Source organism: Canis lupus, chromosome 6, assembly GCF_011100685.1.
Source record: "Canis lupus familiaris isolate Mischka breed German Shepherd chromosome 6, alternate assembly UU_Cfam_GSD_1.0, whole genome shotgun sequence".
Classification (NCBI taxonomy): domain Eukaryota; kingdom Metazoa; phylum Chordata; class Mammalia; order Carnivora; family Canidae; genus Canis; species Canis lupus.
Window position 1 is genome coordinate 23466800 of NC_049227.1, and position 27580 is coordinate 23494379.

At 39.4% G+C, this 27580-nt stretch overlaps 2 protein-coding genes and 1 long non-coding RNA gene across 22 annotated transcripts in view; 1 reads left to right on the forward strand and 2 right to left on the reverse strand.

The window, feature by feature from the left end:
• METTL9 (methyltransferase like 9) overlaps window positions 1–2104 on the reverse strand; it is a 47196-nt gene extending 45092 nt beyond the window's left edge. Inside the window, exon 1 of the mRNA XM_038540066.1 lies at window positions 2021–2104. Coding sequence (XP_038395994.1) covers window positions 2021–2065 — 45 coding nt within the window. The 5' untranslated portion in view covers window positions 2066–2104. The remainder of the gene's footprint in view (window positions 1–2020) is intronic.
• On the forward strand, window positions 24–27097 carry LOC102153375. 14 transcript variants are annotated; one of them, XR_005360823.1, is made up of 6 exons: window positions 24–161; window positions 870–1003; window positions 17220–17308; window positions 22024–22104; window positions 23288–23559; window positions 26569–27097. It is a non-coding gene; the product is annotated as an uncharacterized LOC102153375 (long non-coding RNA). The 14 variants fall into 14 exon arrangements; XR_005360816.1 differs by lacking the exon at window positions 26569–27097 and adding an exon at window positions 19502–19606 and having other exon boundaries at window positions 23288–25808; XR_005360819.1 differs by lacking the exon at window positions 26569–27097 and adding an exon at window positions 455–664 and having other exon boundaries at window positions 57–161; window positions 23288–25808.
• The window catches only part of LOC489976 (transmembrane protein 180), a 50630-nt gene continuing 27109 nt past the window's right edge, over window positions 4060–27580 (reverse strand). For 5 of the 7 annotated variants that reach the window (XM_038540057.1, XM_038540062.1, XM_038540055.1 and 2 more), the window contains one exon: window positions 16738–17064. In XM_038540057.1, the coding sequence (XP_038395985.1) occupies window positions 16932–17064 (133 nt within the window). In that variant the 3' untranslated portion in view covers window positions 16738–16931. Of the gene's footprint in view, window positions 4174–7227; window positions 7490–16737; window positions 17065–27580 lie in introns of those variants that run through there. The other 2 variants (XM_038540061.1, XM_038540060.1) reach the window with 2 other exon arrangements.

Below are 27580 nucleotides of genomic sequence, written 5' to 3' on the forward strand. Positions count from 1 at the left end.
TTCCGCCCGGAGCACTTACGGGACGCGGCGGCGCGCTCCCCCGGCTCCGCGAGCCTCCGGCGGCGGCGGGGGGAGCGGGACAAAGGGAGCGCGCAGTCGCCGGGCGCGCGTCCCCGCCTTCCGCCTGCGTAATGGTGGAGAGGATTGCTCGCTTTCTTAGGGTAGGAGGGGGTGCTTCTTCCGAAGCGAGTTACTGAAGCGTCCCGGCCCCTCTAAGGTGGTGCCCTCAGCGCTTCTGGTCTTTCTTCGCTTTTGTCGTTGCCTCCGGGCGCCCCCACTCCCGGACCCCAGCAGGACTTGCAGCCGGTTGTGCAGACGGACCCCGGAGGAGGGCGGGGGGGGGGGGGCGAGGAGAGGGTGTCTCCTTGCGGTCTGTACGTCCAGACTGTCAGACCCGACACCTCGCCGGGGACGGACGCTGCCAGTTGGTAAACAGTGTCCTGTTTACGTTTAGAGCCGACGAGCCGGGCCCCCACCCCCCAGGGCCTCCACCCGCCTCTGCTGCAGCGGCAAAGCCGCCGGGAATCTCGGGGAGACCGGGTATCAGCAACCCCTCCTCCCAGTCCCGTCCCGCACGCCTGGCAGGTTGCTGGGTGCAGCTTCTAAGAGGCATCCGTGAAAGCTCTGCCACTGTTGGAAGCTCCTGCAGCCGGGGCACCCGCAAGTAATATTTTAATGTATCGATGACCCTGTCGGAGAATGAAGACACAACCCCGCCTCTCCCCACCCCACCCCCACCCCCGCTACCCCTCCTCAATTAGACTCCCTTGCCTGTTTCCTTGAACGGAAATTTGGACCCAACCAACGCTCTTCCAGCGAACTGGGTTCTAGGAGCAGTATTTACCCGATGTTTCTTTGATCCTTTCTAGCACAGGAGCCCTAGCAACGTTTCAGAACCGAAGGGGTCACACGGTGTTCCTGTGTCTGAAGTCCTTCCTGCTGCTATACCTCCAAGCTACAACTAAGGAGTTAACATAATTTCACGGGCTCTCTAGCTTCCCAGGTTTGTTTAGAAACTGCTTTTAATTGAACTCCACTAGAAATAATGTAAATACATTTAAAAAATTTTTTTTAGTTCAAAAGAAAGTAAGAAGCCTTTCCGTTTACTCTGATATTGCACTTCAGAGATGGTCATTTATGCCACGGTGGCATGGTGAAGAACAAAATTGTTCTTTACCCACAAACGTTTAAAGTAGGTTCTGAGAATCTCAGCTTGGCACTTGTCGAACAGGGACACCTTGTTGCTTAACATGAGGTAGGCTATAACTAACTAACAAAAACATGGGGTGGGGGGGGGCAGGGGAGGATACTTTGTGTTCTCTCTTTTCAGTATACTCCCTGACTGCTTCCTCCCAAAACTGCAAAGAGCCTGAACCTTCCTAAGTCTAGTTCAAACCTCTAGTGGTCCCTGGCCCAAATCATCAAAAGGCAACTGTGTTAGCCAGTCCAGATAATACGATTTGTTTACCAGGTCACCTCTCCCTCCTGTCTCTGAAATCAGTGTGAGATAAAGGAGCTCTGTCTGTGCCAAAAGAAAGCCTTCGTATTTCTAGAGGGGGGTAGTGGGAAGAGGAGGGTGAAAACAGCAAGAGTATATAAAGTGACATTTCATTTCTGAAAACAAAGGAAACAAAAGGTTTGCCCCCCAACTACAGAATAAACTTGAGGAGCCACAGCTCAGAGACTGTAAACTGTGTCAGATGAACAAGAAGCAACTAGATGGCTGCTGAACTCCTAAGGATTTGGAGGTCAGTTGACGGCCATGGAGCCTAGCATCTCAAAGGAGCAGATTTTCATTTTATCGGCCGTAGAGCCTAGCATCTCAAAGGAGCAGATTTTCATTTTATACCTGAGCAGCTGGCCTGGAAAAATGAATCATCCACACATTTAAAAGACTCTATAATAATCACAAAATAGTCAAATACATGTTATTTACGTTTAGCAAGCAAGCACAGGAAGAAACCAAAGCACAACACGATCAAATGATCTGCCTAAAGGTAGAGCAAATTCAATAGCAGACCTTTTCATAGAACTTGGTATCCCAGCTCGTGATCCTTCGATCCATCTAAGAAGCTTTGCTGTCTCTCTCTTCTCAGAGAGCCTCCTGAATTACAAATGAGGAGGAAGGAAAACAGCAAGAGTAAATATACTAAGCAGAAGTTCAGATTGCCCTCAGGGACTGCCCCCTTCCTTCATCTTCTAGAATGTCACTACTGTATATTAAAACCTCAATTAAAAACCTCAGTTATCCATAATGGAGAGGCGAAGAGGCAGATAACATGAGAAGCCAAAAACCAGCCAATATCCTTTCTTACATGGCTTTCAAATGCAGTCAGTGATATCCCAAAGATACATAAACGACAGCGTTCTGTACTGACCTGCTCACTGCCCTCCTGACCAGGAGGAGTTTAGATGTCTCACTTATGTCGTAGCTCTGTGCACAGGCCCAAAATCTTGACTGGATCACTTTCCTCTCTAGAACTCTAAGCAAAGGTACCTTTTTTTGTAATTGTTCTTATCAGCTACAGATTACATTTCATGTTCTCTTTTCAGTGACAAAATATAATGTGAAAGGAACCCATAGAAAAAGGGACTGGATCTGTAGAGGACACAAAATGTGTTCGTCGCTGTTGGTCACTGTCATCTCCGTGAAGAAATCATAGTCTAAAAAGAACTCATAAATCACGTTTTCATCGACCTCATTTTATGGATTTGTTTTTTTTTTTTTTTTTTAATACTTCTTCGTGTTTTGTAGTGTCAGAGAATGATGCAAGTATTCCCCAGTATATTCAGTAGATGTGCCCTGTGGTAATTAAGCACTAAGGACCTCTTAAAAAATCAAATTAGTAAATATTCAGCAGTTATTTTAATGGGGATTTTTATCTGAACTTGGTTGATACAATTTCTGTCATAGGCAATGATCACTATGGTCTCTGATTGATAAATTCTAAGCTCAGGTGAAACTGCAAACAGGTTGCAAAAAAATTGGCAACATAAAGTAGCAGAATTAAACTGGGAGTCAGACCTATAGAAGCAAGTATAAATAACACAGTGTACTCTTGGAGATCTCCCAGTGTACTCATTAGCATAGTAGTTTGAGACAGACTACCTGAGTTTGAAGCCTGACTATGGTTCTGGTAATGCAATTTGAAGCAAATAATTTGATCTCTAGGTCTCAGTCTCCTCATCTGTAACATGGGAATAAAATAGTCTTGTGGGATGTGGTAATGATTAAAGTATATAGTCTAAATATAAATGGCTTAATGTAAGGCCTCAACACATAGTAAGCTCTCCAAAAAAATGTTAATTTGCTCTTGTTTTCACTATAACCCAGATAATTCAACCTCTTCTTATCCCCCCACTTTCCTCATTTATAAACTAAGGCCCATGATTCTGAGCTGCCTACTTCACAATACATCTGTGAGAATCAGGTGATCTAGAAGTCTCAACCAACATTATCAGAAGGATGTTCAGTCCTAATGTGACTGGTCTCTGCAGAGCTATTCGCCATAAAACATTCCCTTAGACCTCTTGATGAGAGCTCCTCCTGTGTCTATTCCTTTCGACTTCAAACTAAGGGAGGAAGGATGGGGGCAGGAAATAAAACATAAACTAGAAAACATTCAAACCTAAAAATCATAGAATCAGGCAGCAAACTGAAGTCATCTACTTGTCAAGAATGTTGGTCTTCTGAGTAGGCAAGCCTTTCTCCCTCTGATATATAGAACTCCATGCCAACGGTGGCATTTCATGTTTAGAACCTTCTGAACCTGGATGCCTGGGTGGCCCAGCGGTTGAGCATCTGCCTTCGGCTCAGGGTGTGATCCCACGGTCTCGGGATCGAGTCCCACATCAGGCTCCCTGCATGGAGCCTGCTTCTCCTTCTGCCTATGTCTCTGCCTGTGTCTCTCATGAATAAATAAAATCTTTTTAAAAAAAGAAAAGAACCTTCTGAACCCTGCGGCTTCCTCCCCCTGCCCCTCAGTCCTCACACCATGGTAATCTCATACCTGTCTCTGTTTGTCAGGAATAACATCAGAAAGACAAATACCACTTTCACATAGTCAGTAAATATGTATTAAATACATGCCATTTACTGTACTATGTGGAACAGAAAACAAACATAGTGCCTCACCGTCAGACAATCTGCAGTCTGTCTAGTAGGAGGCAGACCTGTCCAAGGAATCAAAAAATGAATATATGATTACAAACTGCTGAGTGCTAGAAAAGAATTGGATATTGTTAGAACTTCTAACATACATACACACACATACATACATACATAAATAAGGGACACTTGAGTGGCTCAGTGGTTGAGCGTCTGCCTTTGGCTCAGGGTGTGATCCTTGAATCCAGGGATCGAGTCCCACATCAGGCTCCCTGCAAGGAGCCTGCTTCTCCCTCTGCCTATGTCTCTGCCTCTCTCTGTTTCTCATAAATTAAAACAACAACAACAACAAAAATTAATAGAGGGATCTGACTTGACTGGGGTGTAGGGAGTAGTGTGCAGAATGCTGCCCAGAGGAAGTGTGGCATTGCAGCCCTCATTTTGACATCTCTCTAAGTTTGAGAGCTTCCGAAGTTGCCCAAGTTCCTCTGGATTATAGGTGCACCCAGTAATTGTAAGAAAAGAAATAGGAGTGCCCTTGCATCCCACTCGAGGGATGTGAAGACTCCTGGTGGACCACCTATGTAATTTTTATGTATACATGATTGCTTTTAGGATCCTTAAAAAAAATTGCACGTAATAGTGTAACTCACTGAAAGGAATATATGTATTATTTTAAAATACATGCTTCAACTTTGCAATCTCCTCGTAGGAGGTCTGAGTCAGAGCTCTGAAAAAAGAGAGAAGGCTGTTGTTTTTCACTCACTTTCTGGGGCATTTTCAAAGGTCCAAAGATGTTCTTTGATCTTGTTTTAAGTGTATTTTCAAAACATCCCTATCCTTGGCCTCTTAATTGCTGTCTCCTGCATGTATGTGGGTTTGGTCTTATGAATGGCTACTTCCTCTCCACCCCCTGTGCCATGTCACTTCATGCCACTGTGTTTTCATATACTTATTTTAAAACTATAAAGTCTTTTTGTTTTGTTAACTACAAAACATTCAAACTTATGGTTTATTTGAAATACATGAAAAAATTGCACGGTACAATGAGAAAGCTTTAAAAACTTAAAATCTAAATATTTCATAGTAGACAAAATATGTATGTACATACATAAACATAAGTGATCATAAAGAGTTAGTGTAACAGCACAGAACCACATCTCTGCTGGCATGAAAGAAGACCATTTTATTTTTACACAACCACGTACTAGTATGAGAATGAGGAAGAGTACATTTATGAAAGAGGATACTTGAGCAATCAAGCAACCTGAAAATCAGAAAAAACTATCTCCCTTCTCTGGTAAAGACAGTGATTGATCTTTTTGTTTGTTTGTTTTGTTTTGTTTTGTTTTGTTTTTTGTATATATATAGCCACAACTAATGTGAGTTGCTTTACAACTCAGCCTAGGATCTTCCGTAAAGGTATCGTGTGCACAAACCATTAAACCCAGAGGAAAGGCATTTGGCTCTTAAATAACCAAAACCTCAGCATTGTGAGACCATCACAGCTGTTTTCCTGCGGTTCATGGTTTTCCCTTACCAAGCATCCTTTGTTACAGACAATTTCCTAAAATCGACAGTCAATCCCGAAAACAGCTAGTAGGCTGTTCTACAATAGAAAGTTTATTTCAAGTTCATTAGCTTTCCATGCTCAAGTCTTTTGAGAAAAGTTTTAGAAAGGACAGGGGCAGGTATTGGAAGCTTTGCCTTCCACCGATAGCACTCAGATTCTATCTTCTTCCTCCAGCCTCCCACACCAGCTCTGGGAGGTGAGAGTGGGAGAAGCCAGCTTTGCTCAGGGACCTCACAAAAGTATAGTTTATCTGGGAATATAGAACAGGCTGTTCTGCCTCCAGGAAAAGTCCAATTTAAAACTAAAGTGACAGTGGAGCCAGAGTTGCTGGTTTTGTTTTTTTTTTTTAAGATTTTATTCATGAGAGACAGAGAGGTAGAGACCTAGGCAGAGGGAGAAGCAAGCTCTTCACAGGGAGCCCAATGCAGGACTCGATCCCAGAACCCCGGGATCACGCCCTAAGCCAAAGAGAGACGCTCAACCGCTGAGCCACTCAGGCGTCCCAAATTTGCTGCTTTCTAAACATAATTTTAAGCAAATTCCCTTAGGTTAGTTACATGCACTTTTTACATTTTTTTTTTTTTTTTAAGATTCTATTTATTTACTCATGAGAGGCACAGAGAGAGAGAGAGAGGCAGAGACACAGGCGAGGGAGAAGCAGGCTCCATGCAGGGAGCCTGATGTGGGACTCGATCCCGGGTCTCCAGGATCAGGCCCTGGGCTGAAGGCGGCGCTAAACCGCTGAGCCACCCAGGCTGCCCAGGATAAGTCTTCATGGGGAAAAATTAAGTTAATCCATGTAGTTATTTCATAGTACAATGAATTAATTTTTAGAGTCTCTGTTTGATACATGGACTGGAATTTCCCCATTGTCCTATACATGGGCAGATTTTCATCTTGATACATGGTAAATCATATATCTGAGAACATTTAATATTTGTTAGCTCTTTTATCCCTTTTAGAATTTATATCTGTTTAGACACAAGTGTCAGGAATACATTACATTTTTAACGTATGTTTAAAGATGTTTGAGGAAAAAAAATTAAGTCAGGTCTTTTTTTTTTTAATTTTTATTTATTTATGATAGTCACAGAGAGAGAGAGAGAGGCAGAGACATAGGCAGAGGGAGAAGCAGGCTCCATGCACTGGGAGCCTGACGTGGGATTCGATACCGGGTTTCCAGGATCGCGCCCTGGGCCAAAGGCAGGCACTAAACCGCTGTGCCACCCAGGGATCCCAAGTCAGGTCTTTTTAATATAGTAGGCAGTACATACAATTGATCATCAAAACTGCCCTGTTAAAAATGCCCTGAAAAAAATTCTGGAAATAAACAATCGCTATATAAGAATCACACTTGGGATGCCTAGGTGGCTCAGCGGTTTGGCGCCTGCCTTTGGCCCAAGACATGATCATGGAGACCAGGGATCGAGTCCCACGATGGGCTCCTGGCGTGAAGCCTGCTTCTCCCTCTGCCTGTGTCTCTGCCTCTCTCTCTCTCTATCATAAATAAATAAATCTTAAAAAAAAAAAAAAGAGTCACACTTTGTAAAAGCAGCTGTATGATGGATTAGAGCAAAAAGATACAAAGTCACCTTTTAGAAAGGCAGGTCCCCAAGCCAAGACTTGACTGCAGATTGACTGCAGGAAGGTCATAACATACCTACAGAAAAAACATCTCATTGCATGTGGAGGGTGGGGAGGAGTGTCAGCCTTAGAAAATGGAAAGGCAGGCTGATTTGGTAGTGGATCTCCATCATCAACCCAGGAGGCAGTACCCCTCCGCTTGGCTCAAGGCAGCAGATGTCTCTCTGTGGATGGAGATAGGTGCATCCATTTTATCCAGGCTCCATGACATCATCTATTAGCATCATTCTAAATGGCCACATTCCTCACCACATGGTGGACATGTGCTGATGGGGAACACAAGGATCTGTCTCATTTCTCAGTGTAAATTGGTAAATAGGTTTGGGGGTTTAAAATTTTTTTTTTTTGCATTGGGCTGTGAGTTTGGCCTATGCTAATGTGCCTGTGGGAAATGATACCATTCTCCATGTAACCACATATCAAGTTTCAACACCAGCAAAACCTTAAACAATGGTGATTTACCCACATCATGCTCTTTATGGGGACTGAAGATGGCCAGCCAGCCTTCCTTCACCCAACAAATATCAGACCTCATTTGTCTGAGAAGTGAAATAAATAGAAATGAGAACGTTCTTAAATTCTTCAGACATGCCTCTGGTTCTCTTTCAGGGCCTTTTTTTTTTTCTTATCACCATACACTCCTAGTCCCTGAACCCCGTGTCGTATATCCAGCTCTCATCTTTGTCATCAAAAACAGGATGAGCATTCATACCAGGAAGCAGAAAACTCATTCTGGATATGTCCCTGACATTTTCCATGTGACCTTGGAAAATCACATAACCTTAATTATTTTGTCTCTAAAAATGATAATTAATAAAGGCAACCTGTACATGTGCACCCGAATTAGAGACTACCAGTCACAGGATCTGTTTCTTCACCTGCTTACTTCCTTATATGAATTACGAATTATATGGATTTTCCCCCAAATGCTAACATAAACATATCTTACATAGTACACGAGAAGTGGTTTCACTTTGTTTTTCCACACACTTTAACAACAAATCTAACAAATTCAGATTTCCATAGCACTCCACAAAATAGGAAATAATTTACATAATACATACTTGTGACAGAGTTTATAAGCAGAGACATCTTTTGTTTTGACAGTTGTATGCTTGACAAATTGTGAGCTTCTTATGACCTAAAGCCCAAATCCTTGCATTTCTTCCTCCCCATATCCATCTCCCTCCCCCTTAGTGTGAGGCATGCCCAGTCCCCTGGGTGGTGCTTGGGAGGAAAAACTCTCTAAATGAAAATGGGTATATTTCTACTACATGGAATTCTGGATCTGGGCCACAGCTTCACTCTTCATAGAAAGATGATATAAACAACAACAGCTGACACATCATGCTAAGTGTCTTACGTGTGTCCTCTCTTTTAATCCTAATTATAATCTAATAAGGTCCAAGACACAAAGCTTCCACTGCACAGCCAGTGTGAGGTTGAGGCAGGATTTTAAAATAGGCAGTCTGATTATAGAACCTTCATTCTTCACACAATGCTCTACTGCCTCCTAGTGTTTGTTAGCTGTCCTCAGCCCACGAGCATCAGAATCCCCAGTGGTATTATTATTTTTTTTTTTCCCCAGTGGTATTAGTTACAGTGTAAGTTCCTGGGCCATCCCGGGTGTACCGATTCAGAATCTTGTTGTAAATAGGGAGTTTGTAACATGGCTCACAGGGAGAAGGCAGGGAAGAGGGTCTTAGCAGAAGCAATATGTGCTTTAATAAAAAGTGTGACTGGGCAGCCTGGGTGGTTCAGCAGTTTAGCGCCGCCTTCGGCCCAGGGCGTGATCCTAGAGACCCAGGATTGAGTCCTACGTGGGGCTCCCTGCATGGAGCCTGCTTCTCCCTCTGCCTGTGTCTCTGCCTCTCTCTCTCTCTCTCTCTCTCTCATAAATAAAATCTTTAAAAAAATAAAGTGTTACTTAAAAAAGTATTCAATAGTCATGAAATTTTTTAACAAGGTAATAATTTTTAAAGATTTTATTTATTTATTAGAGATAGAAAGAGCAAAGTCAAGTGCAGAGAGAGAGAGAGAGAGAGAGAGAAACAGACTCTCTCCACTGAGCAGGGAGCCCAATGTGGGACTCCATCCCAGGACCCTAAGATCATGAACTGAGCTGAAGGCTGATGCTTAATTGACTGAGCCACCCAGGTGCCCTGAGGTAATGATTTTTTTTAAGTGTTGAGATAACCTAAAAGAAGAAAAGGACATTTCCTTTTTAAAAAAGATTATTTATTTGAGAGAGAGAGAGAGTATGTGGCATGGGGGAGAGGGAGGGGAAGGGTAGAGGATAGAGATAGAGGGGGGAGGAGGAGGAGAGGATCCCAAGCAGACTCCATGCCTGGCCAGGAGCCAGACACGGGGCTCAGTCCTCTGACCCTGAGATCATGACCTGAGCCCAAATCAGAAGTTGTATGTTTAACTGACTGAGCCACCAAGGGGCCCCCAAAATGACCTTTTTTTAAAAAAAGGTTTTATTTATTCATGAGAGAGACACAGAAGCAGAGACATAGGCAGAGGAAGAAGCAGGCTCCTCAGCAGGGAGCCTGATGCTAGACTCAATCTCAGACCCCAGGATCATGCCCTGAACCAAAGGCAGACACTGCTGAGCCACCCAGGCATCCCAAAAATGACATTTCTAAACAGCAAGTCAAATAGCACTTGTGTAATCACTTCAGGACAATCTTCCAAAAATAAAATGAAAACTATTTCTGTGGTCTGTAAATATTTTTTAAGTCAAGCAATTCACCCTATGTACAGTTTCTGAGTTTTGACAAATGCATACAACTGTGTAAACCAACACCACAACCAAAATACAGAATATTTCCATTACCTTAAAAAAGTTCCCTGGATCTCTTGTCAACCTCTCTCCCCACCTTAGATCCTGGTAGCCACTAATTTGTTTGCTGCCCCAATGGTTTTACCCTTTCCAGAATATTATTTAAATGGAATTATACAGTAGATAATCTTTTGAGTCTGGCTTCTTTCACTCAACATTATGTGGTTGGCATTCATTCACACTGATGTATCAGTAAATCTATCCCCTGTCATTCCATGATGTAGATGTACCACAATTTGTTCACTAATTACCTGGTGGACATTTGAATTGTTTCCAGTTTTTTATGTGTGTGATTGTGAATAAAGCTGCCATAAACAATTGTGTACATGTGTGAATATTGTTTTTTGTTCTTTAGAGCAAATAGCTAGCAATGGGATTTCTGGATTCTATGTCAGATTCTATATCTATTTAACCTTCTAATAAGCTGTCAAACTGTTTCCCAAAGCAGCGATGCCATTTTAATTCTCCCAGGACTGTATGAGTTCTAGGTGCTCCACAACCTTGTCAGCACTTGGTATTGTCAGTTTTTATTTTAGCCATTCCAATAGTTATGTAGTAGTATTTCCCTGGTTTTGATTTGCCTTTTCCCAAAAGTCAAAGATGTTTTTTTTTTTTTCATGTACTTATTTTCTATCTGTATATCTTTTTTGGTAGAATGTTCAAATATTTGCCCATTTTTTGTTGCATTCTTTCTTATCTTTTAACTGGTTGTGAAAGGTTTTTTTTAAGATTTATTTGAGAGAGAGAGAGAGTGCACGTGTGGGGGTCGGGTGGGGTGAGAGTGCACATGTGGGGAGGCGCAGGGCAGAGGGAAGAGAGATAAACTCAAGTAGCCTCTGCAACAGCATCAGCATGGTACCCAGTAGGAGCTCTATCTTATGACCTTGAGATCATGACCTGAGTCAAAACCAAGAGTCTAATGCTCAATCCACTGAGCTGCCAGGCGCCCCTGGTTGTAAGAGGTTTTTTATAAAAAATACTCTACATGCAAGTCTTTTATCAAATAGGGATTTTGCAAATATTTTCTCCCAGTCTGTGGCTTATCTTTTCATTTTCTTAACGATCTCTCTCAAAGATCAGGAGTTTTTCCATTTTTTTCCAGACTTACTGAGGTATGATTGACAAAAAGAGTATATATGGGGTTGCCTGTGTGGTTCAATTGGTTGAGCATCAGACTCTTGGTGTCAGCTGAGGTTGTGATCTCAGGATCATGGGATGGGGCCCCTTGTCAGGCTTTGTGCTCAGTGCAGAGTGTTTGTCCCTCTCTCTCTGCTCCTTCCCCCACTCACACACTTTCTCTTTCAAATGGATAAATAAATCTCCCCCAAAAAACTGTATAGATTTTACAATGTGATTTTTTAAAGGTGTACAATGGGATGGTTCAACATATACATTGTGAAATAATTATTATAATCAAGTTAATTAACATATTCATCACCTCACATAGTTAGGGTTGTGTGTGTGCACATGCACATGTAGTGAGAATACTTAAGAGCTACTCTCTTAGCAAATTTCAAGTATATAACATAGTATTTTTTAAAAGATTGTATTTACTTATAACAGAAAGAGCATGAGCAGGGGGAGGGACAGAAGGAGAGGGAGAAGCAGACACTCTGCTGAGTACAGAGTTGGTCATGGGGCTGGTCATGGGGCTAGATCCCAAGACCCCGAGATCACAACCAGAGCCAAAGTCCCATGCTTAACAAACTGAGCTACTCAGGTGCCCCTATAATATAGTATTAACTACAGTCATCATTCTTTAAAAAAAAAAGATTTATTTATTTGAGACAGAGAGAGCAAGCACATAAGTGGAGATAATTGTGGATTCACATGCTGTAGTATGAACAAGTACAGAGTTATCCCATATAATCTTTACCCAGTTTACCCTAATGGTAATGTCTTACAAACTATAGCACATTATCACAACCAGGATTTTGAAACTGATAATCCACTAATCTTATTCAGTTTTCCAGAGTTTTACTTAAATGTATGTGTGTTAGTTCCATACAGTTTTATCATATGTAGGTTCATGTGTCCACCACCACAGTCAAGATATAGAACAATTCCATTGCCACAATGACTGTTTGTGTTGTCCTGTTATAACCACATTCATCTCTAACCCTTCCCACTCCCATCTTAAACCTTTGGTCACCACTAATCTGTCTTCCATTTCTAAATTTTTTTCATTTCAAAAAATGTACAAAAGGAATTATATGGCATATAAACCTGTGATTGGATTTTTCATTCAGTATAATTCCCTGGAGAATCACCCAAGTTGATGTGTGTATCAATACTTTGTTAATTTTTATTGCTGCGTAGTATTCCATGATTTATATGTATCACAGTTTGTTTAACCATTAATCTGTTGTAGGACATCTGAGCTGTTCTAGTTTTTAGCTGTTATGAATCAAGTTATGAATATTCATTTATAGGTTATTGTGTAAATGTGAGTTTTCCTTTCTCTGGGATAAGTGCCCCAAAGTATAGTTGCTATGTTGCATGGTAATTGCATGTTTCGATTTTTTTTTTTTTTGCATGTTTCGATTTATAAGAAGCTGCCAAAATGTATTCCAGAGTGGTGGTACCATTTTACATTTACACAGCAATGTACAAGTGATCCTGAATCACCTTTTAAAGTGTTTAAAAATAAGAAAAAAAGAAGTCTTTTATATTTACCTTCATTTTAACCATTTCTATAGATCCTTATTCCTTGATGTAGACCCAAGTTTCTTTCTGGTAACTTCCCTGAACACTTGATGTAATGCAAGTCTGCTGGTAATGAATTCTTCCAGCTTTTTGTTTGTCTGAAAGTCTTGATTTCACCCTAATTTTAAAATATATTTGCATTGTGTATAAAATTTTAAGTTGACAAGGGTTTTTATTCTTTCAACATTTTGAAGATGTCATTACATTGTCTTCTGTCTTGCATGGTTTCTGATGAAAAATGTGATGCTAATCCAATTGTTGTTCTTCTCTACGTAATGTATGTTATTTCTCTGGCTACCATCAGTAATTTATCTTTATCTTTGTTTTTCATTAGTTTGAATATGATGTGTGTAGGTGTTTTTTGTTTTTATGTTTGGTGGGGTTTTTAATATTTATACTGGTATTTTCCTGGTTCTCTGAGCTACTTGGATCTTGAGCTTCTGGGTTTTATGTCTTTCATTTTTTTTTTAAATTCTTGGCTATTGAGGATCCCCAGGTGGCTCAGCAGTTTAGCATCTGCCTTTGGCCCAGGGTGTGACCCTGGAGTCCCGGGATCGAGTCCCACGTCAGGCTCCCTGCATGGAGCCTGCTTCTCCCTCTGCCTGTGTCTCTGCCTCTCTCTCTCTCTCTCTCATGAATAAATTTAAAAATCTTTTAAAAAATAAATAAATTCTTGGCTATTGTCCCTTCAAATATTTCTTCTAACCTATTTCATTTTTTAAAAAAGATTTTATTTATTTATTCATGAAAGACACAGAAAGAGAGGTAGAGACACAGGCAGAGGGAGAAACAGGTTCCATGCAAGGAGCCCGATGTGGGACTCAAACCTGGGAATCCAGGATCATGCCCTGAGCCAAAAGCAGACACTCAGCCACTGAGCCACTCAGGAATCTCTAACCTATTCCATTGTTGGGGGGGGTGGGAGGAATTCTATTAAAAAGTATGTTTGACTATTTCATATTGTCCCAAGTCTCTGGGGTGCCCTATCCCTTTTTTCTTACTCTATTTGTGTTTGAGCTTGAGTGATTTCTATTGACATATCTTCAAGTTCACTAATTCTTTCCTCGTGGGGCATATTAAAGTTTACACAAGTCCAAACTTCTTCACCATCTTTAACTCCCCTTTCAGGACTAAGTGTGGATTGATGATTAGTAGATCTCCCTGGAAAATAATAGTCACCATCCCTTTTCCTAGTTTTCTCTATCTCCAGGTCCTAAAAGAACTTTTCTGATTTTAGGGAAACCAAAATGAAAACTAATTCAGGAAATATACCATTTTGTATTCTTTTTTTTTTTTTTTTTCCATTTTGTATTCTTTTACTGCAACATGCTGGCTTGGATCAGAGAACTCAGCATATGGATCAGGTCTACTCTACTTATACTCTTTCCACTTCTTACTGAACATACCTACCCACAGACCAAGTAGTAGCAACCCAGTGGTATGCTGGAGCCTGTTCATCCTGGCTGGTGAGAGCTATTGTTAATTTTTCAGGAATTTCTCAAGCTAATTTTTAAACATAGCAATTGCTTAAAAATTAATATATGTAAGTTTAAGTAAATGATATTAAAAACAAAATGATAAGCATTCAAAACATCAAAACATTACTTTCTCATTACTACATTTTACTATTATTTATGCTTGTAGTGTTATCAATGTCTGCTGTATCTGTATGGTGATGCAACATGCACATCTGGTGTTATAAGATTTTAGCTTTTTAATTTTATAGTGGTATGTTACTGAGTATACTTTCCCTTAAATCCGCTTTCAGTAATATCATATTTATAGCCTGAAATTAGCCATAGTGGATGTATTTATACCATGGAAATCAATATATATTATTGTTTTGTTGATTGTCTAGACCAGGTGTTGGCAAACTTTTTCTATAAAGAGCCAGACATTTTCAGCTTGTGAGTTACATAGAGTTCCTGTCACACAGTAATTATTTGTTTAACAAGCCTCTAAAAAAATAATAATAACAAGCCTCTAAAAATGTAAAACTTATTCTTTGATCTCAGACTGTACAGAAAGAGACCATAGGTTGGATTTAGCCCACAGGCTATAATTTGCCAATCTCTGGTCTAGACTTAAAGTAGTAAAGAAAATGTTAATAATGCAGGCAAAATTCAAAATGGTCATGTGTATAGCTGTTACACTGTGAAAAGCACAGGAAATTGAGGACATATTCTTTCTAATGTTCTTTTTTAAAAAAAAGATTTATTTATTTACTCATGAGAGACACAGACTGAGAGAGAGAGGCAGAGACACAGGCAGAGGGAGAAGCAGGCTCCTCACAGGGAGCCCAGTGTGGGACTTGATCCCGAATCCCAGGATCACAACCTGAGCCGAAGGCAGGCGCCCAACCACTGAGCCACCCAGGCGTCCCTCTTTCTAGTATTCAAAACCTGTCATTCAAAAAATCAGAGAAGTTGCTCACATCACTTAATAACTGAGTAAAGTTCAGAAATATGTCTTTATTATTTCAGTTTTATCTTACTAGTTAACATAAGAATATAAAATAACATTTAGGTTGTAACTACCCTTGATCTAACATAACTGACTTCTTTGTTGAACTGAATAGTAATCAAGCTTATTCATAGTCTTGATTTCATGACTATTGTTGTGAATTATAAAGACTAACAGTGGAATTTTTCAGAAATAACAAAAAGAAATAACAAGCCATGCTGAAATTATAGGTGTATGAAATTTACAATGAAGAGTAGGTATACTGTATTATTTGTAACTCATATGCTACACATCCTTTTTATCAGTAAAATGTATAACAAAGATATATATGTATATATGCAAACATTTTTTTTCAGAGAGCCAGCTGTCAAGCATCTTCAGCACACCAATATAAACAGTGTGTCATGCTGAGCAGTGACCATTCTTGGGTAGAGAATCTTTTTTTTTGGTAGAGAATCTAACCGACAGGGGTGCCTGGCTAGCTCAGTTGGAAGAGCATGCAACTCTTGATCTTGGGCTTGTGAGTTTGAGATTACTTAAAAATAAACAAAACTGAGAAAGAGAGAGAGAATCCAACAGGCACACAGAGTCTGAATCAGTTAGATGAAAGTGAGCAACTGACCTGAAAGCTCTGGCGCTCAGTTGAGAGTGTGTGTGTGAGAGAAAGTGTGAGGGAACAATGAAATAAAAATGTCAGAGGCAGAGAAAGCTACCTCAGACCTTGCCTTTCCCACTCCAGTCCTTGTATTCTTCAATTCTATTTTATTTCCTATCCCCCAATATCTATGAATTTGCCTATTATATCCTTACAAGAAACTTTCCATTATTTAAGATAGCTGAAGTTGAATTCCTTAATAACCAAAAGCTCCATGACTAAGACAGTGAGCCATATAAATCTGGGTTACATGGGTTCTCTTACACTAGTTCCTGAATCTCCCAAATCTGACCACTATCAGTCATAAGGGAATCTATAGATGATAGTGATGTAGTATTACTTAATGAAAAGGGGGGTGGGGCGAGTCTTCACGGGCAGCCCCATTGGCTCAGCGGTTTAGCCCGCCTTCAGTCCAGGGTGTGATCCTGGAGACCCAGGATCGAGTCCCACTCAGGCTCCCTGCATGGAGCCTGCTCCTCCCTCTGCCTGTGTCTCTGCCTTTCTCTCTCTCTCTCTCTCTCTCATGAATAAATAAATAAAATCTTTTTTAAAAAAAAGTCTTCACTAATACAATCAGCTGAAGAAACAGTATGAGGCTTAAAATAAAAGGAAGTGACACGCACAGTCAGGTGGACTCTGGGAAACCAGAACAACTCATGGAGTGATTCAAGGGTGAAGAGTAACAGGTTGTGACCAGGCACAAGACCACTTGGAAATTGCCAACAGACAGGCCTTAAACCATATTTAATTTTCTTATTCAGTTTATTATTGTAGTCAAGAAGCCCTAAAATGTTGGATTTTTTTGTTTTATCTGTTTTGTTTTCTAAACAAATTAGAGGTTATAAAGAACATTTTGCCTTCTGGTATAATGTAAACTCTATTAGAACAGATAAACAACTGAAGTTTTGTTTGAATCCCATGATATCCAGGATTGGCCTTAAAGAGCCCCTGTGTAGTCTGTCTTGTTCCTGATTGAGAATGGGCTCCAAACCAAAATCTGAATTAGTACAATGCCCAGGGGGACCAGGCAAATCAAATTAAACATAGCATCATGAAGATCTAAAATTGTACTAGGGAAAGAAAAAAAGATTTAAGACACAATTAGTTTCTCTAATGGTTTCTTATTAATTCAAAGCTATATAACAAAAAGTTTCAGAATAATTTTGCTTTTAAAAAGTAACAGCAATTTTATCAATAATCTGGATTTTTTCAAACTACCTTCCAGTTGCCCATACCAGAGGAGGCTGACATATAAACCTGTGATCATGCCTGAAGGACCACACGCAACAGTACATGAGAGGATGGAAGGTGGAGGTGAGGCAGAGTGCATAGGTACATACATCTACATGCTCATAATACTTTCAGTTTTGTAATTACAAAAAATTTTTTACAAATTACAAAAAATTTGCTCATAATACTTTCAGTTTTGTAATTGTCAGCCAAAATGTTTTAAAGATTTATTTTTTATTTATTTATTTATTTATTTATTTATTTATTTATTTATTTATTGAGAGAGCATGTGTAAGCATGCATAACTGGGAGGAGGGGCAGAGGGAGAGACTTTCCAAGCAGACTCCCAGCTGAGCGAGGAGCCTCACACAGGGCTCAATCCCATGTCCCATGAGATCATGACCTGAACCCAAACCAAGAATTGGACACTTAACCACCCAGCAGCCATTTCCGACATGTTTTAAACAAAATGGTGGGAACTTGGCATTCATTTTTATTACTAAACTTATTATTATTCAACACAATTAGAGGTTACAAGAAGAAAGTATCGTTAACAGTAATATTCAGGAATAGCATGTCCTGGTTTTCTGCCAAGAACTTCCACTAAGCCCCAGATTTCCTGTGGTTCTTGATTATGTTCCTGATCTTTCTTTTTTCCATTTAAATCATATACAGTAAAAGAGGGCTCCTGATTATTTGGGGGCTGACTATCCAGTCCACTGCTTCTTTTTGGTCACCTACACTACCTAAAATATCACCTCATTTATTCAGCCAAGTGAGGAAATATGAGAAAAGATCAAACTATATGACAGTTTAGGAAGAAGAAGCAGTTTGTTACATTTTTATACTAAAATCATCTATTACCAGAAACTAGGTGTCATTCATGTATCTTTTTAAAAAGGCAGTATGTGATTATTAATATGCTGGCACTGGGCTAAGTACTGGGTATTCAATGGTAGGCAAAACTGATAAGAATTCCCACCCTCAAGGAGCTCACCTAGTGTAGGAGCTAGATACAAATCAAGTAATCACAGATAAGAGTGATTTACATGTGGCAACATAAGATCACTGCATTAAATGCTATGATGGAAAAGCACAAGGTATTAGATGGGAGCACTTAGCCAGAGGGTCTGGCCTACTCTTGGCGAGTGGAGTCCAGAAAAGGCTCCCCTGGAGAAGCAGTATTTGACCTGAGTTCTGAAGAATAAATAGGCATTAACTAGAAGGCTTCTGCCTAGAATCATGTGCAAAACCTCCAACCATCACTACCTCCTCCTCTAAAAGCCATAGTTGGGAATGTTCATCCTTGGTGCTCTGGACTGGGCTGCATTTGTTAGGAATGGCCATCCCTTCCAACCAGTGGTCCAGAAGACCATGCTTCATCTCAAGTCCTACTCGGTCCAAGAAGTGATTATGACCTACTGATCCATTGTTCTTGTGCTGCTACTTTCTGGGCTCTGAGACAAACACAGAGGCTTGGGTCACAGGTGGGGCCATCCAATACACACCAACTGTAGCCTCTGGAAGTAACAGAGGCACCAAAGTTACCATTGAAATATGGTGTCACTTCGGCTCCACCCGAGCTATCTATGGAAAACCTCATTTCTGGGGCATATAATGTTTTGTCTTCCCTGCATTCCTTCCTTGAAGAAAACTCCTCTCCCTTCTTTCCTCTCCAATGGACTGCCCAACTCCCACCCTCCTGGTCAGACACATGCCCAGACCTAGTCAGAGAACTCCAGCCTCAGGCTACAACTACTGAGTCAGGGATGGGCTTGTGACTCACATAAAGCTCTTCAGGGTCCACTGAAAGACTTTTGCTGTGCTACTGGGAGAAATGTATGTGTTTCCTTTAGGATCTTAGGCTATTGGGCCCATGTAAGCCTGGAGTTACCTTGCTGCTGTGTGGTAAAAAGCTCCACTCCATAGAGGGAAAGTCAGGGACAGATAAAACAGGTTCACTATCATAATCCGAGTACCTACCCAGATCTACTTCTGCCTGACTTTTCAGTTTTAGGAGCTGGCAAGCTCCATTTTATTTAATTTAGCCTGTACTCATTGGGTGTCACAGCCAAACTGCCCTGAATAATATACCTTTCCCATCGGCACTTATGTCCACATTACCATAAATTGGCAGCCTCTGACCATTACAGGGAAAGGATTCACTGATTTCTAATTGGCCATTACTAACAAGGACACAGGAGGTTTGAAACAGCTGAGCACAGATTTTGATTGGAAGACAAGGTCATGGTTGTACTTTTGAATGTGATGTTGTAGGTGTGTACATGCCTGTCTCACCACCTTTGACTGTTAACTAACCAGAGCCACAAGACAGACCGGATGAGATAACTAGATTGACAACGGGTACAAGATGCCAACAAGGTAATGGAAACCCAAGTTCCAGTTTGAAGCGGCCTACATCACACATTTCTCAAACACAAAGAAGAAAGGAATTGGCCTAATCAAGACCTTTCAAGGGGAAGAGAACCACAGAGCCATGACCATAAACAGCTAGTCACAGAATTACTACAATATGTGCTCAGAAGCCCAGTGTTTTATGAAAAGACCTGTTTGTCCTTGGCTGAGGCACTTCTGTGCATTTTATCTGAGTGTTTGGTTAGCAGCAGGAGCCCATTATCCTTTGGCATTTTCTAGTTATAACAGATCCCAGTTTCAAAAATATCAAGAAATTGGATTCCAGCTGCCCAGGGTTCCTTCTAGGAGATATTCGAACTCCAAGACAAAATCGTCTTTTGTCTTTTTTGCATGGTGAGAAGGCCCATGTGGAACACCTGTGGTAATCTGTGGAAGCAAAGCCTCCTGTGATCACACTAACAATACTGCAGAGAGAAAGCTTTATTAGGCTAGAAGCTCAAGGAAAGGCAGGGGGATGAACATTTAAATGAGTAAGGCGATTTGATTACTACATGTGGTTTCAGACCTAGTGCTTTTCAGAGACACCTTATTACTGAAACCATTTTAATGTTTCATGCACTCCAAAGCAAAGGTCATTTCCTCACTACTTTGTTGAATCATTTGATGCTCTTCAAAAATCTCCCTGGTCTTTCTGCTTTTTTCTTAAGATTCACTCTTTCTTTTAAAATGTAATTCTACAAAAAGCAAAAATAAAAATAAAAAATAAAATGTAATTCTAATCTCGGAAGGATGCCCAGGATTTAAAGAATTTCTTTTCCTCTCTCATATTATGTTCACTCTACCTGGATATGGTTGAAACTGTTGACCAGTAGGGCTTTTATGCTTTCCAAACTTCACATTTTTTGAGTGAATCTCTGGTAGAAGAATAATTCCTAAGCCCCGCTTATAATTTTGCTTGCTCAATAAATATTTACTGCACACTTAATGTTTTAGGTGCTTGCAGTATAAACAACAACAATCCTTACCATCAACAAAGTGTACATTGTAGTGGAGGCAGAGACAATCAACAAATATCTTTAATGTTATAATAATAATAGCAATTGCACCTCTTGCTTATGGAAAAAAATTTTGCACCCAATTTTCTCCTATAATGTTCTGCTTTCAAAAGAAAAAAACACCTACCTAACAGGTCATAACATTCTAAAATATTGCTGTTTGGGGTCTTTTTCTTCATTTTCTTGTTTTAGCTTACACTTGCTAAACCATAATATTGTTTTGTGGCAATACAGATGCTTTTGAATTAGAATTGGGAAATTTTGATTCCACATAATTCGTTGCTACCTAAAGAATAGAAAGGGAACTTCTCCTTTCTAGGGTCAGCCAGATGAGACCCTTGTAAGAATAATAATGGTTGGGGCACCTGGGTGGCTCAGTTGGTTAAGCATCTGCCTTCAGCTCAGGTCTTAATACCAGGGCTCTGGGATGGAGCCCTGTATGGGGCTCCCTATTCAGCGAGGAGTCTGCTTCTTCCTCTCCCTCTGCCTCCCTCCTCCCCACCCCACTCATGCTCTCTCACTCTCTCTCTCAAAATAAATAAATAAAATCTTATTTTTAAAAAAAAAGGAATAATGATGGTGTCACATAGATTATAGGCTTACTATGTGCCTGGCCCTGTTTGACACTTTTTTGTCATTGCTACAAATTTTCACAATAACCCTGAAGAAGACACTAAGGTTTAACTAGGTTAATTAAATTGCTCAAAGTTCCACACCTAGTGAGTTTGGAGCTGAGTTTCTTATCTAGATCTGAACTAAAAATCTCTCCAAGAGAAAGTAGTATTTATAATATGAATTTATCAGAAGAGAAAAAAGCATTTTTTATTATTTATGTATTTACTGAGAGAGAGTGCATGTACAGGGGGAGGGGAAAAAGGAGGAGAGAGAGAGAATCTCAAGCAGAACATGGAGCACATCACAGGACTCAATCTTACCACCTTGAGATCATGATCTGAGCCAAAATCAAGAGTTGGGTGTTTAACTGACTGAGTCACTCAGACACTCCAGAAAAAAAAAATTTTTTAAAGAAGAGTCATATGCTTTCTGTGAAAATTAATTCAGAAGGTATCAATGAAAATAAGTGACCTATAACAAATACCAAGAACTCTAACAGCTTGATATGATCACATTGCTGATGTGGAAATGTAAGGATCTAACTCCCTATTCACCTGTTTTTCTTTGCCAGAGGTTGGGGATATTGTTAACGTTTCCACATTAGTCTTCTAAAGACTAATTGGAAAAAACAGCAGTATAATATTTCTCAAAAACAAAAACAACCCCCCCCCCCCCGCAAAAACAAAAAAAAACAAAAACAAAAAAAACCCTGAGGTTGATTATCTCCTTCTTTGGCCATAATCTTCTCTTTAGGTGGTCCTTTTGCAATGGAAGGTTATCACCCTTACATAAAAGGAAAAGAAGTGAACAATGGGGAAGAGATCACCATCATTGGTAATTCCACGGTAAAACAAAGGATATATATTATTGCGGTCCTATGAACTTGTGGAAAGAGTTTCCTCCACATAAGCTTACATCATAATCCCATTTCTGACACACCATTAGTAAATTGATTTATCCTCAATCATAATCTTTTGGGCCAAATGCTCTTAATTTAGAATGTTACAAAGGCTCCTGTTTGGATATGTGGCAAATGGACTTAGTATAGAACATTGTTAAAGACTGATTATCCCAATATTTATTTTAGCAACCCCAACAAATGTATATGCTTATATGTACACACTTCTTTGCAGCTGTAATATTTTATATGTGTTTTTAATCCTATATTCCCAAATAAACAGTGATGGGGAGGAGGAAGTCAAATCTTAAAATTTGAGGCTCTGAATACGTGGAGTGGCCTACCTACTGACTATTTCCTGCTCTTCTAGTGATCCTATAGTACACTGCATGAGCTCTTCAGAGAAGGGGTTTTTCGTTTGTTTTCCCTATTCAAGTCTCTATGCTCCAGTGGCTACATAGGTCAAGAATATGTAAAAATATTAACCAAGGAATTTACAATAAGTATTTCAGAACTACAGCAGAATTAACAGCATGATATTGAATTGATAGCTTTCGAAATCCACCAGCACCAAGTATAATATGTAGGACTAGCTCATTTCTAGTCTAGGTAACCTAATCTTTTGTACTGAATAAAACCACTGATTTAGTCATAACATGAAACAGAAATCATTAAACAAGCAAAAGAGAGTCCTTGCCTGAGAATTTCCAGGCTGTTACTATAGTAAATCACTATAGAAAGCCTTATTTTCAAAAAACAAGCTTTAAAATTGATTTTAATGATTAACTACATATAATTAAATATCAAGAATATGTTCATTACTTAAAAGACAAAGCATTGAGATCATTTGTTATTTGTCTGTTATTCATCTGGAAGCAATTCATTTTTGATCTGCTTCCTTGCTGGAGTTTAAGACAGTATTATTTACTACATCATTAAGAGAAAAGTCATTTTCTAAACTTTTGTTGCTAGTGTAATTTTTGAAGTCTTGTGAGGCTTTTCAGACAAAAGAGAAACAAAGAGGAAGCTTCATTTACAACATCTAAAAACACACTTGAATATATTGCAGACCTAGAAGACTATTTTTTAAGTAATGGATTTTGTTTGGGTTTCCTGCAGAGTATCCACAGATGACACTGTAATTCAACAAATAAACTGGCAGATTTTGACTACTGGGGAAATGCATCTTTCTATTCCAGAATGTCTTATCAAGCAGCAAGAATTTGGCCAGGACTAGAAGACAGTGCTACCACATGGAGTCAGTATGCATCCTGTAAGAAGCAGCCAAGTGCCCAGCATGTGTTCCTCTTACACTCTGCTTATCACAACCGTGGACCTAGCTTGTTGTACTGGACTTTCTGTTTCCCATCTGCCTCACCCACTAATACCATGTGAGTTCCAGAAAGGCAGAAAGGCATCATGCCTTACGACTCTTTTTATCTCAGCTCCCAGCTCAGTGCTAACACCTACTAGGTACTCCATAAATGTTTCCTGACAAAAGAATGCAAGCATGCTTAATTGGCCAAATAGAAGGAATAGCCTTTTTTCTATTATATACTAGAATTTGTCATTTTTGTGTGAAAAGTATGGACTTTGTTGCATTTTTAATTGAAACTACATGTATAAAATAATTAAGATAATCAATTTCCAATATTATGACATGAAGTACCTTGTTCTCTATAATTGGAAGAGATTATACATTGCTTTTCTTGCCCAAGTTCCTCATTTATGAATCTCCATTAACAATAAACTAACTGCTACATTTATAGGCTATGAAGTAGTAGTATATCCTTGGGTCGATGAGAAAAAAAATAGGTTTATTAAACTCAGTAAAATAATATGCCCCTTAGAACCAAATTTCTCTAGCTGTATCAATAAATCACCAATCATCTTTCAAAAATGGCAGGGACAAGAAGAATACCCCTGAACCATACAGTCTGCATATTGTAAGAGTAAAATATTAATCAGATATTAGAAAACTTCCTAACAAGCATGAAATTTATTTCAAATAGACATTTGCTAAATTCATCATACCGTGAATCTCAAATCACTCTCTGATCACCTATTTCCTGTTAAGTGTGCAGTTGGCCTCTGGACTTCAGTCAGAGGTAATCTGGCACTTTCAGATTACCATGAGCTGTGTAAGGCCACCAGATGCCAAATGTTAAGTTATCACTCAAAGATAAATGATACTTGAGTGCCCTAAATAAGTTTATACCTCTAAAAATGCTTACCGGACCAGAAGACTAGTTTGCCAACGTGTCTGGTTGTCAACGTGTCCATGCCCAAGTCAATAAGAATTAATCTCTATAGCCTCTGTTTCCAAGGAAGTAAATCTCTAGGTTCTCCATGTTAACTATACCGTAGAATAAGCTAGCAAGGCCTGGACATCATGACTTTTCAAGTTCCAAGTGTCTCTAATGTGCAATGAGAAACATAACTTCAGGGCCTCTATTCTTAAAATTATAGGGGCACAGGTTAAATGCACCCCTTCTTCCTGCATTCTCTCACATCTATCGGTGAATGAGCTGAATCCTTTCTACCCCAGATTCTGTTCCTCTCCCCTTTCAGCCATCATGGCTTTCTTCCACAACACTGCTTGAGACTTTTGTTACCTAGATTTCAAGCAACTTCCTCAGTGCAGGTGGAAAACATTCACATCATAGATATAATAGCTGAGATTGAGAAAGAGTGCCTTCAAATTCTACAGAAGGAATGCCATCCCAAACAGTCCACATTCACTTCCTGTGTATACTGAACTCATTTCTTAACACACGATTACTCAGTTGTGAGTCATGCCTCTATAACCAAGTATCACCGACTTCTATTGATTCTAACTCCTTAATCTCTCTCATGTGAATCTCTTCCTTCCCTTCCATGTTACTTTGCTTTAGTCCAGGCCCACACCAGCGTTTCTCATAGAAAAGCAGTTCATTGGCCTTCAAACTATTCTTTCATTATAATTCAGCTAACCTCCCTTCAAATCATTCTCCACGACGCAGAGTGCTGTTTTCAAGAGGAAATCTGATATTACTACTCCTTGGTTTAATAATAACAATATTGCATTTCTTTTAGAATCAAATCCACACTTCTCAAGCCCTTCTTATACCATTTGCTGTTCCCCTAAACATGTCACATGATCTTATGCCCCTCTGTACTTGCACAGACTCCTACTACATTTTTAAGATTCATCTGAGAGATAACTTCTTTGCTACCCAGTCTGAATTACATGCTTAGCTAGGTATACAGCATCCCATGCTTACATCTAACAATAATACCTAACACATAGCATTATGATTTTTACTATAATTGACGTTGAGCTTATTCAGAGTAGGGGCTGTATCTCTTGTCTTTTTGTGCTTTAGGGCTTACATAGGACATGTATACAGTAAGTGTTCAGTAAATGTTTATTGAGTGAATATCCTGTTGTTTTATATGTCCATGCTTTGCCTGTACCGTTACTCTTTCCTGGCTACCTCCGATCTCCGTTCACAGTATTAACACCTCCATTGAAACCCAGCTGAAGAATCTTTTCCTTTGTAAAGCCTGGACTTGGTTTCTGAGGAGATGTTAATCATACCCACCTTGTAGCCACCATTATATCTTGTATATACTTCTAAATATAGTAGCTACCACTCCATGCTGAAGTTATCTGTCCTCATGTCTATCTCCCTTTACTAAAGTAGGCTCCTTAGTGGCAACAACCTATTTCATTTACTTTTGTATCCAAAGCACTTGTTACATAACCAAACTTTAATTTTTGTCCCCCTTTAATCCTTGCTTAATGTGACTGCCAGAATGTTCTAAAACAAAATTCAGGTTATGTCTTTCCCCAGCTTAATAACTTCCAATGATTTCCTTTATTTACAGCAGCGTTCCCTAAAGAACAGTATCTGTGCTCCTGGTAGTACACACGATGATTTTCACATGTCACACATTTTTCTTTTTATTTTCATGGTTAAATGCTTTTGTTTTTTATGTTTTTTTTTTAAGATTTTACTTATTTATTCACGAGAGGCACAGAAAGAGAGAGGCAGAGACATAGGCAGAGAGAGAAGTAGGCTCTATGCAGGGAGCCCAATGTGGGACTTAATCCCAGGACCCCAGCCAGGATCATGCCCTGGGCCGAAGGTAGTGCCTAACTCTGAGCCACCCAGGCATCCCTGGTTAAGTGTTTTGGGTTAGAAAAGAGTGAAACTTATTGTGAATATTTTTGTATAATTTTTCTTATGACGTAAGATTTTTTAAGTTCATAATTAAAGAAAAATATTCACCAAGTAATAGTACAGAAAGTAATCATACAACAAAAGTTTAAAAAGTCATCATATTTGGGAAACCAAAGATTAAGAACTAAATATAGCATACAAATCCTTTACATCAGGTCCTTTTTACCTTTCCAGTCTCACTTCCCTCCAGCTGCCATCAGCATGAAATACCATATATTACTGAACACAGGTTTCTATATCCTACTCCTCTCCCTCATCCAGTCTAGTCTCAACACAGCAGCCAGAGGAATGCTGTTAAAGGGTAAGTCAAATCAGATCATTACTCTGATAAAAACTCTCCAATCAGAATGATTTTATTTCCAGGAGATGTATGCTAAAGTATAAGATGTGTACACATTTTAAGATGTATGAACTGCCACTATATCTGCAATGTAACCTTGAAATAGTTAAGAGAACAAAACACACACATACACGTACAGATACAGATAAAGCAAATATGACAAAATGTTAATAATTGTTGAATCTAAGGAGTGGGTATATGGTTTTTCTGTATTTTTCTTTCAATTTTTTTGTGTGTTTGAAATTTTTCATAATAAAAAGTGAGGAAAAACAAGATGGTTTGATGCATAAATAGAAAGATGGATACACTGATCAATATATGATAAAACCAATATATTTAAGGATGCCTGGGTGGCTCAGCAGTTAAGTGCCTGCCTTCAGCTCAAGGCATGATCCTGGAGTCCCGGAATCGAGTCCCGCATTGGGCTCCCTGCATGGAACCTGCTTCTCTCTGCCTCTGTGTCTCTGCCTCTCTCTGTGTCTCTCATGAATAAATAAATAAAATATTTTAAAAATAATAATTAATAAATAAAAAATAAAAATAACATAGTTAGATACAAATAGTTGAATCTAGCTGGTGAATATATAGAAGTCTTGTGTCTCTGCCTCTCTCTGTGTCTCTCATGAATATATAAATAAAATATTTTAAAAATAATAATTAATAAATAAAAAATAAAAAGACAATATAGTTAGATACAAATAGTTGAATCTAGCTGGTGAATATAGAAGTCTTCCCTATACATCTTTTTCAACTTTTTGTATATTTGAAAATAAAAATGTTTATAATAAAATGGCAATAGGGGTGTGAGAGAACTTAAAAAAAAAATCCTTGGCTACGTAGAAAATT